At 44.2% G+C, this 13,789-nt stretch overlaps 1 protein-coding gene across 2 annotated transcripts; it reads left to right on the top strand.

Moving 5' to 3' along the window:
- The first annotated feature begins 589 nt into the window (after positions 1 to 589).
- On the top strand, positions 590 to 11,757 carry NUDT7 (nudix hydrolase 7). Of its 2 annotated transcripts, none has more exons than XM_082606380.1 (4): positions 590 to 654; positions 2,815 to 2,968; positions 5,601 to 5,759; positions 10,396 to 11,757. In XM_082606380.1, the coding sequence occupies exons 1-4, from the start codon at positions 620 to 622 to the stop codon at positions 10,762 to 10,764; spliced, it is 717 nt and encodes a 238-aa protein (XP_082462506.1). In that variant the 5' UTR covers positions 590 to 619; the 3' UTR covers positions 10,765 to 11,757. The 2 variants fall into 2 exon arrangements, with proteins under 2 accessions (XP_082462506.1, XP_082462507.1); XM_082606381.1 differs by lacking the exon at positions 590 to 654 and adding an exon at positions 937 to 1,079.
- The last annotated feature ends 2,032 nt before the right edge of the window (positions 11,758 to 13,789 follow it).

Raw genomic sequence — 13,789 nt, 5'->3', positions numbered from 1 at the left:
CTCCCTCACATGCTCTCCAAGGACTAAGGACTTCTGCTTTATCTATGTAATTTTTTGATTCGTGTCTCTCTCTCCCATTTGACTGTAAGCTCTGCGGTGTCTTTTCGCTCACTGCGGGAGCTGCATCCAGCACAAAGTACGTGCTGGGTAGTCATGTGTTGACTGCTGTTTAGAAAAGTTGAACCAACTTGACCTCCTAGCAACAGTGAGTGCGAGTGTAAGAATACTCTCAACTCACCAGCACTGCATTTTCACTTTTGTCTTTTTTCACAGTTGTCAATTTCAGAATGCCTCATTTACCTCCAGCATTTGAGGGAGAGCTGAGAGCTACTTTGCGCGACCGGGAGGGCGCGGCTTTTAAAGCCCCACTAGCCCCGCCCTCACGTCTCGCCCCGCCCCGATCCTCCGCCTACGGCTCTCTGCTCAGTCCTGCTTCTGACCCTAGAACCCGCTCCATCCCCGCCTCCGGCCACAGGCCCCGCCCCATATCCGTCCCCAGGCCCCGCTTCTCTCCCTGCCCCAGGCCCAGAGCTGCTCTGCGCATGCCCGTCCGGGCGATTTGTTTTTCTCCCCCGCCCGCCCGGGTAGGAGTTACCGGAAACAAACTTTCCCGGGGACGATGTGGCGATCCTGTCCTCCCCAGGAGCCAGTCAGGTAAAGCCTCCCCGGCCCTGGCACCCCGAGCCCTGCCTGGCCCGGCCTTGCTCGCGGCGAGGCCGAACAGATCGCTGGCCACGTACGACCGGCGCCTTTTGGCTACTTTTTGCTGAGCCCGCTTGCCCACCCTCCGAGCCCGCTCTCCGGGGCGCTCACCTCTCTTGGCCGCTCGCAGGGTCCCTGGGCCTTCGCAGCTTCTCCCGCCAAAGACAGAGCCGTTTGTGGCTATCGTGGGTGCACACCCCTCCTCCAAGGACTTTCTTCTTCCGCTCACCCGGTCTCCAGAGTCCGACCTCAGGGACTGCGAGGCCGCGCCAGGCAGCTCTGGGTTCCAGGTCGGGATCTTGGGTCTCAGTTACGTAACCGCTCTGAGCCAGGACGTGATCGTGTTTTCACCTTAATGAGAAAAGCATGGGAAGAAGGTGAGGTAACCCATGGCCAGAATGGGGTGGATGCTACTCTTGGTGTTTTTATGGCGATTACCCCAAGGACCAGCCCCCTAATGGGAACGTTTTTGCAGACTTGCTTCTGCTGGTCCCTCTGGTCAGTTCTGGGCGCCTCTGAAAAGCCACACTTTTAAGTAGTCCCTCGCATTCCCGGTAGGGACAGTGTCCTTTTCTGGACGCGGGCCTGTGTGCACGGGATGCGCTCTGGAGTCCCCTCCAGTGCCAGCATTCCGTTTCTCTTTTCAGGCCATGTGGTCGCTTTTGACATCCACTGCTGTTACCCAACCACATTACTGAGCATTCTGCCTCGTAGAAAGAAGCAAAAATAGCAAACATCTCTGGCAACAACTGCCTAAGGACTGAGACATTTGTGATAACATGTTACCATTCCTTGGGCCCTGAGTGTCAGCCACAGAACCATGTCATTTAATCATCACAAATATCTTCAGCATGTCACAGATGAGGAAAGGGAGGCTTAGAGAGGTCGTTCCTAACACTTTGAAACCAGTTCTGCCTCACTTAAATACCCGATTTTGCCCCTTATGCAAAACTGCCTTAACCATAGAAAAGTTAAAATCAAACTGTTAGTTTCTAGGGCTGCCATAACAAAGTATCCTAAACTGGATGGCTTAAAACAACAGAAATGTATTCTTCCACAGTTCTGAGGCTAGAAGTTCAAAATCAAGGAGTCAGCAAGGCCATGCTCCCTTCTGTCAAAAAGACCAAAACAGACCCATATTTATGGATTCAGGGCATCATTTGTGCTTATAAATCTAAATACTTGGCTTTTACTAAGTCACAGGTAGACCCAGCAATCTATGTTGTAACAAGACCTCTGGGTGATTCTGTTGCTGCTTAAGTTTGGGAACCACTGTTACAAGGCATTTGAAGACAAGGGTTTGATAATGTGACATAAGGGCCAGGTTAAGAGAAAGTCCTTAACCTTACGATGGTCTAACCTTACAGTGACTTGCTCTGCAAACCTGTCTTCCTGAATATTATTATGGATTTCAACACTGAGCTACTGCACTGTTGAAAGAATATTTACCATCATTTAAAATTCATTTAGCTTCTAAAGTGAACTCAGGTACGGAACTGTGTTCTTAGTTTTTTGCCTCATTTTAGCTCGCCAACAGTCACGTGATTTGGGTATTATTACTGCTGCCATATTATTAAAAAGTACACTGAGACTCAGAAATGGTAAATGCCAGGACACACAACGAAGCAGAAACACTGCTTCAGGATTCAGAACTTTTTTTTTTTTTAGGACTATAGATGCTTTACAATATTGTGTTAGTTTCTGCTGTACAATGAAGTGAATCAGCTATATGTATACGTATATCCCCATATCCCCTCCCTCTTCAGCCTCCCTCTCCACCCCCCATCCCACCCATCTAGGTCATCACAGAGCACCGGGCTGAGCTCCCTGTGCTACACAGCAGGTTCCCACTAGCTAGCAGTTTTACACATGGTAGTGTATATTTGTCAGTCCTAATCTCCCAGTTTGTCCCACACACCCCTTCCCATGCTGTGTCCACACATCCATTTTCTATGTCTGCCTCTATTCCTGCCCTGCAAATAGATTCATCTGTACCATTTTTCTAGATTCCACATATATGCGTTAATATACGATATTTTTTTAATGACTTACTTCACTCTGTATGACATCATAACTCTGGTTACTAACCTGTTTGGTTTGTTTCCATTTTAGAAACAGTTTGATAGATGACGCTAAGGCCCTCTTAAGAAAACATGACGTTGGGACCAAATATTCTCACTTGTTGTCTAACAAATGTTCCATCCTTTTACCATTGTTGGCTAAAGAAGGAAAACTCCACCTGTTGTTCACCCTTCGGTCAGAGAAGGTAGGTGACAAAAAGGCTCCTTCCATTAAAGTCTCAGGACATGTGAAAACCCCATGAAATGCTGTCACTGGCACATATTTTGAGGTTCTAGATTCTCACCTGTACTCTCAAAATTGTGATGTTTGAGAAGTACATGAAGCCACAGGATAACAGGGCTGTTTTGGAGAAGTTTTGGAAAGTAAAATAAGTAATTTAGCTAGCAAGTAATTTAAAATACTTTTAGGCCAGGGTTTCTTATCCAGCCACTGGCATTTGGGCTGGATAATTCTTTGTTGGTGGAGTTGGCCTGTGCATTATAGGATGTTTAACAACATCCCTGGCCTCTACCCACTACATGCCAGTAACACACACACAGACAGACACACACACTCACACACACTTTTGTGACAACCACAAATGTCTCCAGACATTGCCTACTGTTTCAGCAGGGATGGGGAGGGGATAAAATTGCCCCCACTGAGAGCCACTGTTTTAGACTACTCCCACCCCAGGTATAATGTGAAAATTCTAGAGCACTAAAGTTGACAGCCTGGGCCCTAAGCTGGCTGCCTATGTTCAAATGCAGAGTCTTGTTGAAGCTGTGTGACTTTGTCCTAATTAATTACCCTCTCTGTGCTGTAATGTTTTCACTTGCAAAATGAGGACAAGCTATTAGTACCTGCATCATAGGGCTGCTGTGAGGGCTTGACAGGGTAACAAATGTAAAGCACCTAAAACAGTGCTGGCACTTGGCAAGGATTCAGTAAGTCTCAGCTGTCACCATTAGTATCATTAGCAGATGTGGCCTGAGTTTTTACGATAAATCGTTCCACTTTAAAGAAATGTTGGGCTTGGGAATGGAGTTCCCTTGGGTACACCCCTGGGTACTGTCACTCTCCCTTGCTATTGGGAGTACTTCTGAGGAAAAGTTGGGGAAACAGTCATTTCAAAGTTATCCTAGTAAAAAAAGAAAACAAGCCACAATAATGAGAAAATAGGCTTTGTAAGCAGAATAAGAAATATCCCTTGGGTGCGGTCAGGGGGAAGCTGAGGAATCAGCTGAAGATTTTTGGGTTTGGGATTAGACATGTGGATTCTCTGTGGTCTGGGTCTGGCAACAATGACATAAACACATGAGGTGATGAAAATCCAAGTTCCAATGGGAGGTACTCAGTGGGAAGCAGGGACCAGGGTCTGTTCCCAGCTCTGCCAAAATCACCAGAGAAGCACTTAAATATATTCTTAATATTATCAGACAGACAGACAGTAGTGTAGAAAATCTAGAGAACCCCAAAATGGGTCTCGGTTTCACTCGGAGTTGCTTTGCCTGTTGATTGTTACGTAAGAATCATCTTAGACCATAAATTTCACAGACCTTTTCTGTGAAAAGGTCACATTTTTTTTCAAAGAAGTATTTCAATCTAATTACATCTGACTTTAGGCCCTATTTGGCTGTGGGAGTAAGAAATTCCCTGAGGCATTACTGGAGCTGTGTCCCTCCCTGGAGTCTCATATAAGCAGGGCCCCAGGAGACAGACAGATGATCGATGGTGATAGATCGATGATAGATAGACAGGTAGATGACAGATAGACAGACAGATGATAGATAGATGATAGAGAGATGATAGATAGACAGAGAGATGATAGATAATAGATTATAGATGATAGACAATAGATAGATGATAGACAGATAGATAATAGATAGATGATAGATAGGCAGGCAGATAGATGATAGATAAGTAGACAGATGATAGATAGATACATACATAGATGATAGATAGACGATAGATAGATGATAGATGATAGGTGATGATAGATAGATGATAGACAGATAGATGATAGATTATAGATAGATTACAGATAGCTGATAGATGTTAGATATATAGATGATAGATGATAGATGATAGATAGGCAGATAGATGATAGACAGATAGATGTTAGATAGATAGATGATAGATGATAGATAGGCAGATAGATGATAGAGATATATATCTGATATATATAGATATAGATTCTGATATATATAGATATCTGATATATATAGATATAGATATCAGAATATATATCTGTATCTCAGAATATATGTATCTATATATATAGCTGAATCACTTTGCTGTATACCAGAAACTAACACAACATTGTAAATCAACTATACTCCAATGAAAAAACATATTAAAATTTTTTCTCTTAAGGGTTAATTTCATATTATGTGAATTTGACTTCAATTAAACAAACACTTTAAAAAATAGTCACTTATAGAGCTGTGCTGAGGACTCAGTGAAAAGAACTCCACGTGAAGCAGCATGCCCAGAACACGGTAAGCACTCAGTAAAGGTCACTGAGGACATTGCTCTTTTCGTTCTCCTTTTGTTCCACTTTTTTTCCTCATCCATGTAAATCTGTTTGTGTGTGTATGGTATCTTTGGAGGGCAAGGAGAGAAAAATCAGAAGTGAGGGTAGTTGTCCAAGTTCATTTTTTAAAAGGATTCAAAAAAAAACACCGAACTTTTCTTTTTGGTCTTATTCCCACTTGTTACCACGAGTGTGGGAATGGTCTCTGGCACAAGACAGAAATTCAGTGCATACTTGTTGAATGAGTGAACGGCACCAAACTTGGAATCCCACACTGCAGCTCTTTTCCCTCCATATCCAGCTGAGGAGGTCGCCTGGAGAGGTCTGCTTTCCTGGAGGCAAGTGCGAACCTACAGATGCGGACGACGTGGCCACGGCTCTCCGGGAAGCCCAGGAGGAAGTGGGGCTGCACCCTCATCAGGTGGAGGTCGTCTGCCGCCTGGTACCAGTGCTGTTTGACGTAAGGCTTGGGATGGAACTGGGTTTCTTAGACTCTCATGAGCACACAGTGGATATCTTCAGGATTCCATGTTTGGCCAAACAGGGCCCTCAAGAGTGCTGTACCGAGTCAAGAGCCTGGTTCATGTGTGGACTTTGCCCCTTGTGAGCTAAGAGGCCTTAGGCAAGCCCCCCTTCCTGTATGGGCCCCTCCTTCCCCATCCAGAAATGAAAGGGCTGAACTCCATCAGTGGTTTTCAAACCAGGTGCTGTGGAACCCTGCAGATGGCTCAGAATTGTTTCATTAACATTCAGTTCACATTTAGTTTTCTCCAGTGTGCATTTATTTTGAGAATTCTCTTGAAACAATAATACACACTTGAGCATACCAAATTTCAGCCCCTCGGAGGCCACCAGGGTATCACTTTTGCCCTAAGGATACTCATTTTTGCACATACCGTGGAACCAAGTTTCTCCATGTCACATTAATTGAGCAGTATCCTGAGATCACTAGGGTAGCTGTTTAAAAGCAGTTACTACTTGTAACTGCATTTCTGTGTGAAGCAGGATTTCCTTGATAGTATATACCAAACAAACAAACAAACATAACAACAAAATGAATCCTGGGGCTGAGATAGCCAGACCTTATTTCATATGAACTGAACACAACAATTTCGTTGTTGTACTAATTGACTTTAGAAGAAGTAAATACTAATTGACTTTAGAAGGAGTAAATTTGAAGTTGGATAACAGCGTTGTTTTATCAGTGTAACATTATTCATATAAACTTTTAATTTTAGAATAGTTACAGATTTACGGAAAAGTCACAAAGATATCACAGAGAGTTCTTGCATACCCGTACACGGGTGCCCCCCTTATTGACATCGGACGTCACTGTGGTACATTGGTGACAACTAAGAAACCAATGTTAGTACATTACCATTACCTAAACTCCACTCTTGTCTTTTACTAGTTTTTCTACTAGTGTCCTCCTTTCTGTCCTGGATGAGATCCAGGACACCATGTTGTGCTTGATTGTCATGTCTCCTTATTCTCTGATCTGTGACAGTTTCTTAGCCTTCCATTATTTTCATGACCTTGACACTTTTGAGGTGTACTGGTCAGGTATGTTCTAGAATGCTCCTCAGTTGGGGTTTATCCGATATTTTTCTCCTGGTTAAGCTAAGGTTATGGGCTTGAGGGAAGAATATCACAGAGGTGAACTGTACTCATCACATATCAGAGGTAGGTGTAAATTTTTTTATGTTTTAAATAGTATCGGGCTTCCAGGTGAATTTTTATGTCAAAGGAAGAATCCCACTGATACCTAAAAATTAGAAAACCAGATCACCCTTTGTGAAGATCGGTGGTGCTGAGATATGTCTTAGTTGGGTCCATTTTAAAAATAGAAAGGTCACCACTCAAGGGAGATTTAGTTTGGAAGAAGCTAATGGCAATAAATGCATCCTCAATGAAAAAGAAATGAGACAGAGAAAAGGAACATGGGATTAGGACAAGATATGTGTCAATTACTTCCTCTTCAACTGTGTTTTCTACTGGGACCCCTTTTCAGAGGATGTCTGCAAACCCCCCAGCACATCTTAGGGATTGATTTTAGAACTCTTGACAAAACGCATAATGGTTGTAAGTTCCCAAAGTAAGAGTAACTCCATGTCCAAGGTCCCCAGGAGCTACTGAGTTCTGCCCTTGAGGGGATAGGATATAACAGTCTTCAGAGGTGTTTATGGGTCTTCAGGAGATCTCCGTGGACCAGATGCTCCCGGAGCAGGAGGTTTCTAAGATGACCTGCCCTTGATATAATGCTGATCACATCAACGAGAAATTAGAATGAACAAAGGCTTTCACGAAAGGTGTACTGTGTTTTAGAAGCGCTAGTGAGGGTCATTTTGTTTTTTGGACCTTGCAGATCTTTTAAATGTGCTACCAAAATGCCATTTATTTAATGCTTAGAAGCTTAATCTAATCCAGTGGTTCTTAACTGGGGGTAATTTTGTCCCCCAGGGAACACAGGGCAATGCCTGGAGATGTTTTGGGGTGTCATTGGCTTTTACCCACACCCGGCGTTAACCCTCCCACGCCTTCCAGCCCCCAACCCGCTTGTCCTTTTGTCGTACACGTATGAACTTCTCTCTGCAGAGCCCTTGGGGGACCGTTCTCCTGTTTCTCTGTACGTGGCCCATGCCTGCCAGTCTCGATCCTTTTCTTTGCCTCCCAAAGGCCCAATTCCTGTAACATTTCAGTGGTGTATCCTGACTTCCGGGGATGTTTCTAATAGCCTGCAGCTTCTTCCAGGGGCCCTAAAGCCTGCCTCACCCTACGTCCACAGCAGAAGCCTGTCTCCATGGCATTTCAACTCAGCAAATGGCCAAATTCAGAGTTTCATGGGTCCTAGGATGTCTGCCATGCACCACCTTTTTTTCCCCTGCCAATTCAGACACCTGTGTTTCTAGAGACCGGATGTCCAGAGATGCTACTTCATCCACAGATTCCCAGAGTCTCTCTTACTCTTCTAAGCTTGAACCATGTTGAACGTGCCTGACTCTGCATCTGAAACATTCAGTCTTAAACCATGATCTCCTTTTGAGGCTTTGATTTTTTTTTTTCCCCACCAATTTCCTCAGACTCTGACATCCAATTTAAGGGCCGGCACTGCCATGCAAAGTCACTGTCCATGCACCTGCCTAACAAGTGTGGCCCTCAGTCCTCGGGAGGGGATGAAATCGGAGCTGCAGCTGGGAACTCTCCACCGTCGTATTTAAGCCACCCGCTGGTGTGCCATCTCGTGTTTGATAGAATTTGAGTGTGTGGGCAGCAGGCCCGTGGTCGAATCCTGGTTTCTGCCAAGTGTTAGCTGGACGTGACCTTGGGCAAGTTTTTCTTGTCCAGTTGCCATTGTTCAAGCTTCCTCGTGGGCAGGTTGTTGTGAAGAATCAGGGGGAGGGTGTTGGATTCTAGAGAAGGTTATGGTCTTTGAATGGAAATAGCAGCCACGGATGCGTGCTGAGCGATACTCCAGGCTCCGTCCAGATGCCTTCTTAGTCCTTTTAGGCCGTGTCTCTGATACACACACCAGCAGCTTTCTTCCAAGACCCGTGCCCTTGGACTACTGGAACCGCCTCCCCTGATGCACAGAGAGGCAGCACTGCCTTGATTTACTTCCAGCCGGGCAGTCCTCAGCCAATGACTGAGCGGCATGAAAGCCCAGCCCCCTCGCCTCGTGGGACAGACTCGAAGGTGTACTTTACATCCCACAGGTCCCCGCAGCATCCTTGCCTGGCTTCCCCGATACCCGTCTTTCTTCCCCGCTCCCTTCCTCACCACTTTCTCCTGGGAGCACTTCCTTAAGAAATCACTTGCATCTGAGTCTGCATTGCAGAGGCCGCCTTTGGGGAACCCTGGGACAGAAGAGGCTGAGCCTTCATGCAGGGCCAGGCACAGTGAGGGCTGCTGCTGGAACAAAGCCTCTGGCCTCTGGCAACTCATGACCCCAGATTTCCCACCCTAAGGATGTCTAAAGTCTGTGCTCCCATCCTCCGCTCCTGGTCCAAATGTTGACTTTCATCGTTAATTTGGTTAATGGTCTGAGTCATCACTGTTCTTTTTTTTTTTGGCTGCACCATGCGGCATGTGGGATCTTAGTTCCCCGACCAGGGATCGAACCCGTGCCCCCTGCATTGAGAGCGTGGAGTCTTAACCACTGGACCGCCAGGGAAGTCCCAGTCATCACTGTTCTTAAACATGCTTTAGCTGTCCTTCCTCAGAATTTTCCACAGGCCTGTTTATCCTCCTATAGAACCCCAGCCTCACAATGTATCCCTGGATTTTCCCACCCACTTCCTCTTAGGAGTTCTCCCAGGAATTCCTGATTCTTCTCACTTTCTAATTCAAGGTCATGCAGCCTTTATCAGCTCCTACACTAAACTCCAGGCCTCCCCTCAAGATTTTCAGTAGAATCTTTCAGTTAACAGCACCCTACATTCATTTCAGCACAGTAGTGGTTGTAAATAGAAATCCCCCCCCCACTTATAAACATATATGTTATATAAAACAGTATAATATATATATATATAATTTTCCATAAATGGGAATATGCCACAATTAATATGATGTCACTTTTCTATTGATAAGATGGCACATGTCTATACTGATAAGGAAAGGTGTCTTATCATATTCTTTTTAAGGGCTGCATAGTACCCCATTATATGGATATAGTTGTAATTGATCTACCCTAAATATCCATCCATTGAGCAGTGATAACTTTAGTTTGGGACTACTGCAAATAATGCTTCAGTCTTGTACGTTTATCTTTTCTCACTGGTAGGAATTTATCATACAGGTGTACTCACACAAATGCAATTTCAGGGCCAAAGGGAGCACATTTTTATAATAGTACTAAATCTCTGTTCCAAAAGATTGTACCAATTTATGTTCCCCAAAAATAGCATTTCCAGACTCATGGGCAGAGACCACTCCCATTTAGGGGGACATAAAGTTTACTTATGGAGCAAGTTTTATGTAACTGATTGCTTTGGCCTGTGAGCTTAGCTTATGTAGAAGTGGCATGCTTTTAACCATGTTTTTTTTTGAAACGGTATGTCTTCACTTCTCAGTTTGTATCTTTTGTGTTTTGCTTTCAGAGAGATACACTGATAACCCCTGTTGTAGGATTTATAGACTCCAACTTCCAGGCCAAGCCTAACCCTGATGAAGTTAAGAACGTGTTCCTGGTGCCTCTGGAATATTTCCTGCATCCCAGCGTCTACCAGCAGAATCACCTGACACGCTCTGGTCATCATATTATTATTCACTGCTTTGAGTACACGAACCCTGAAGATGGTGTGACTTATCATATCCGGGGAATGACTGCAAAATGTGCCTTGTTTGTTGCCTTAATTATTTTGGGGAAAAAACCCTCCTTTGAGGTTGAATTTAATCTCAACGATCTGATGTCATCCTCTGAAGAGTCTTTACTGAAGCTTCATAAACATGCTATAAGCAAGTTATGATTTATGAGACCAACACCCCAATAACTCTCTAAGCGGTGTTTGTGTGGGCTTATCCACAGAACAACAATAATGCCAGCTGTTGGAATTTGATAGGTATGAATATGTTTCCTGCAATATGAAGGTAAAACCCTTGCCTTTTTTCCAGTTCCCCTCTATTATCTGAAAAAGCAAAAGTCTTTCAAAAGTAAAAAAATGGGGACTTGCCTGGTGGTGCAGTGGATAAGACTCCACACTCCCAATGCTGGGGGCCCGGGTTTGATCCCTGGTCAGGGAACTAGATCCCACATGCATGATGCAACTAAGAGTTCATGTGCCACAACTAAGAAGCCCATCTGCCACTACTAAGACCTGGTGCAACCAAATAAATAAGTAAATAAAAATTTAAAAAACATTTTTTTAAGTAGAAAAATGTGTTTATACTGTTGCATAATTTCACCCACAGTATATTTAACAATGCTTTCCTTACACATGTACGAAAAAGGATCAGGCACATAGTAGGCACTTAATAAATATTTTTTAAATGTATGATCTTGTGGCATTCATCTTGTTTGTAGGAGGTAATACCTCTGTCTGTCGTTACATGTGACAAACTTCTGACTAGCCATCAGAATCCATCCTCCTTTTTTTATCTGGCAATAGAGTAGAATCTGAGCCCATAGCTGCCCAGGTAGAAACAGCATTACTTAAATTCTGGTGCAGTTCAATGTAGCTCTGAAATTTAACTTAAGCCAATGGGATATGAGTGAAAATCATTCTTGCAGTCATCTCCAATTTAGGGGACAAGCCAGATTCCCTGGATTCTCTTTCCCTTTTCCATGATTTATCTGCAACCCAGCCTTGACTACACAGATGAAGACAATTCCTGCAGGAAAGTTAGAGCCAGAAGATGGTAAGAGCTTGGATCTCTGAATGAGTCTGTGGAGCAAAGCAACCCACCATCCTGGACTATTCACTTGGGACTGTTACATGGGAGAAAAATAAAATTCTGTCATATCTGCCACTGTAATTTGGGGTCAGTTTGTTACAGCAGAGCTATAGCCCTAATAATACACCATAACACTTGAAAATGGTTGGATGGATATTCACCCAAACTTGAGGTGTTGCCAGCAATTAGAATTCAGGATGATCTGCATTTAACATATGAGTTCTGGGACATGCACAGGACAACTTTAGGTATTGGTGGGGTTTGGCAGTCATCATCCAAAATAACTGAAATGAAGGAATATGAGAGGCCTGCAATCAGAAGAGAGAACATTATCTGTCTTAATATGATAGCAGAAAAACACTGATTTCAAGCGCAATCCCCAAATCAAAAGCCAAAGAGACAAACATTCTGAATCGCATGCCTTGAAATCTACCACATCTTACATGGGCATCACCATATATCATGCTTTAGAGTTAGCAGGGATTTCTTCGTTTAATTATGGTATCAGCCGTCCTGCACCAGATCAGGGGCAAGGTGTGTGGGGGGTCTTGAATAAAGCCACATAACCTCAATTGTATGATGGCACTTTCCCATTTCCCTGAGTATTATTAGATTTTTAGAAAGCCAGACCATTTTTAATAAGACTGTGTTGTAGCTGAAAATGGGATGCCCACAGTAAACTCATCAGTCAGCCATGCAACTGTCCATTGCTACTGAGTTTTGATTTTCCGAGTGCTGGCAGAGGAAAACATTTGATCTGCTGCTTTATACCCATAAACGTTGAAATGGCGCAAATCTGGCTCCAACCACGAAAGCAGATGGTGGGTGAGCTTCCCCATTAACATTCTGTAACTAGCCCTGCGTGAACAGGCCTGAACTGTTTCTGAACAATTTTGGAGGCATTTGCAAATGTGTATTTACAATCTGACAGCGGTGTAATTGCCGGGTAGATGGCTGACCTCTCTGGCAGTGTGGAAAGCCACCTTTCTGAACTGTTTGTTTATGCGAACGCCACAGACCTGCCTGGTTTCTAAGAGGAGGTGGCCCAGCTGAAGTCTACACTCTGAATGACACCCATGGCCACCCACTTTAAGGGGCTCAGTGATGGAGGTATTGCCTCCACCCCCCTTTTAGTGGTGTTAAATAGCCTGTTACAGGGACAGACATCTAGGAAGTCTGGCTCAAATAAAAGAAGTTATTGGCAGAGTACTGATCTCACGGAATATACAAAACCACTGAAAAAATCAGTCTCAAGGAACACAGCGATGGGGATCAACCCCTACCTCAAAAGCAAGAGGATGTGAACCTTTACTTCTGCATCCTGTCGTTATTATGACAATAACCATCCTACTGAGTTTATTGATACAGACAGAGAAAAACAACAGAAACAGTGCTTCAGTCCCTAATTCCTCAGAGGAAACTCCATTTGGCCTCGCTTGGGTAACCTGGCAGGTTTCTAGGAACGTACAGACATGTTCAAGGGCAGGGGTCAGAGTTGGGGCCAAAATTGCATGTGTCTCCCTAAGTCCCCTGAGTCAGCAGGCTCTGGGTGGGAGCATTGCTGAAGATGGAGGGGGCTGGACAAACATGCCCAAACAGCTACTGCCTCCAGTCCTTAAAATCTGTAAGGTCTGTGGATTCTGCCAGCCAGGCATCTCAATTCTGTCTCCTTCTTTGCATCCCTGTGGCCTTGGTAAGCAGGTGCTTAAGTCTGAGTCTAGAAGTCAGGATGCCTAGATTTGAATCCCAGCTCCAGTATCAGTCCTTTCGGCGACCTTTAGCAAGTTACTCATTCTCTATAGGCCTTAGTTTCCTCTTCTGTAACATGGGGTAGAGAAACTATTTTAGGGCTATTGATGGGATTAAAAGAGTTAGTACATGCGACTCCTTTACTTAAAGCTCACCCAAATGCTCAGAATAATGCCTGGGAAACAGTAGCAGTATTACTGTTAGTAATTATGGCATTATTATAACCGTGACATTATATTACAACCATAATAATAAGCATTGCTATTTCTCTAGTTCTGAATATTATCATTTTCCTACACCAGAAGTTCCTGAATTTTCTTGGTTCACAATGAGTACCCTTGGCATCTCAGC

Source organism: Mesoplodon mirus, assembly GCF_964341445.2.
Source record: "Mesoplodon mirus genome assembly, chromosome: 19".
In the NCBI taxonomy this organism is placed as follows: Eukaryota; Metazoa; Chordata; class Mammalia; order Artiodactyla; family Ziphiidae; genus Mesoplodon; species Mesoplodon mirus.
The sequence above is the reverse complement of the archived record's forward strand: the minus strand, read 5'-3'. Positions and strand labels throughout refer to the sequence as shown.

Coding starts and splice junctions, on each gene's coding strand:
- NUDT7 (XM_082606380.1), top strand. CDS start 620: ATGTGGCGATCCTGTCCTCCCCAGGAGCCAGTCAG. Junction 2,969..5,600: donor TCACCCTTCGGTCAGAGAAG/GTAGGTGACAAA, acceptor CTCCATATCCAG/CTGAGGAGGTCGCCTGGAGA. Junction 5,760..10,395: donor TGGTACCAGTGCTGTTTGAC/GTAAGGCTTGGG, acceptor TTTTGCTTTCAG/AGAGATACACTGATAACCCC.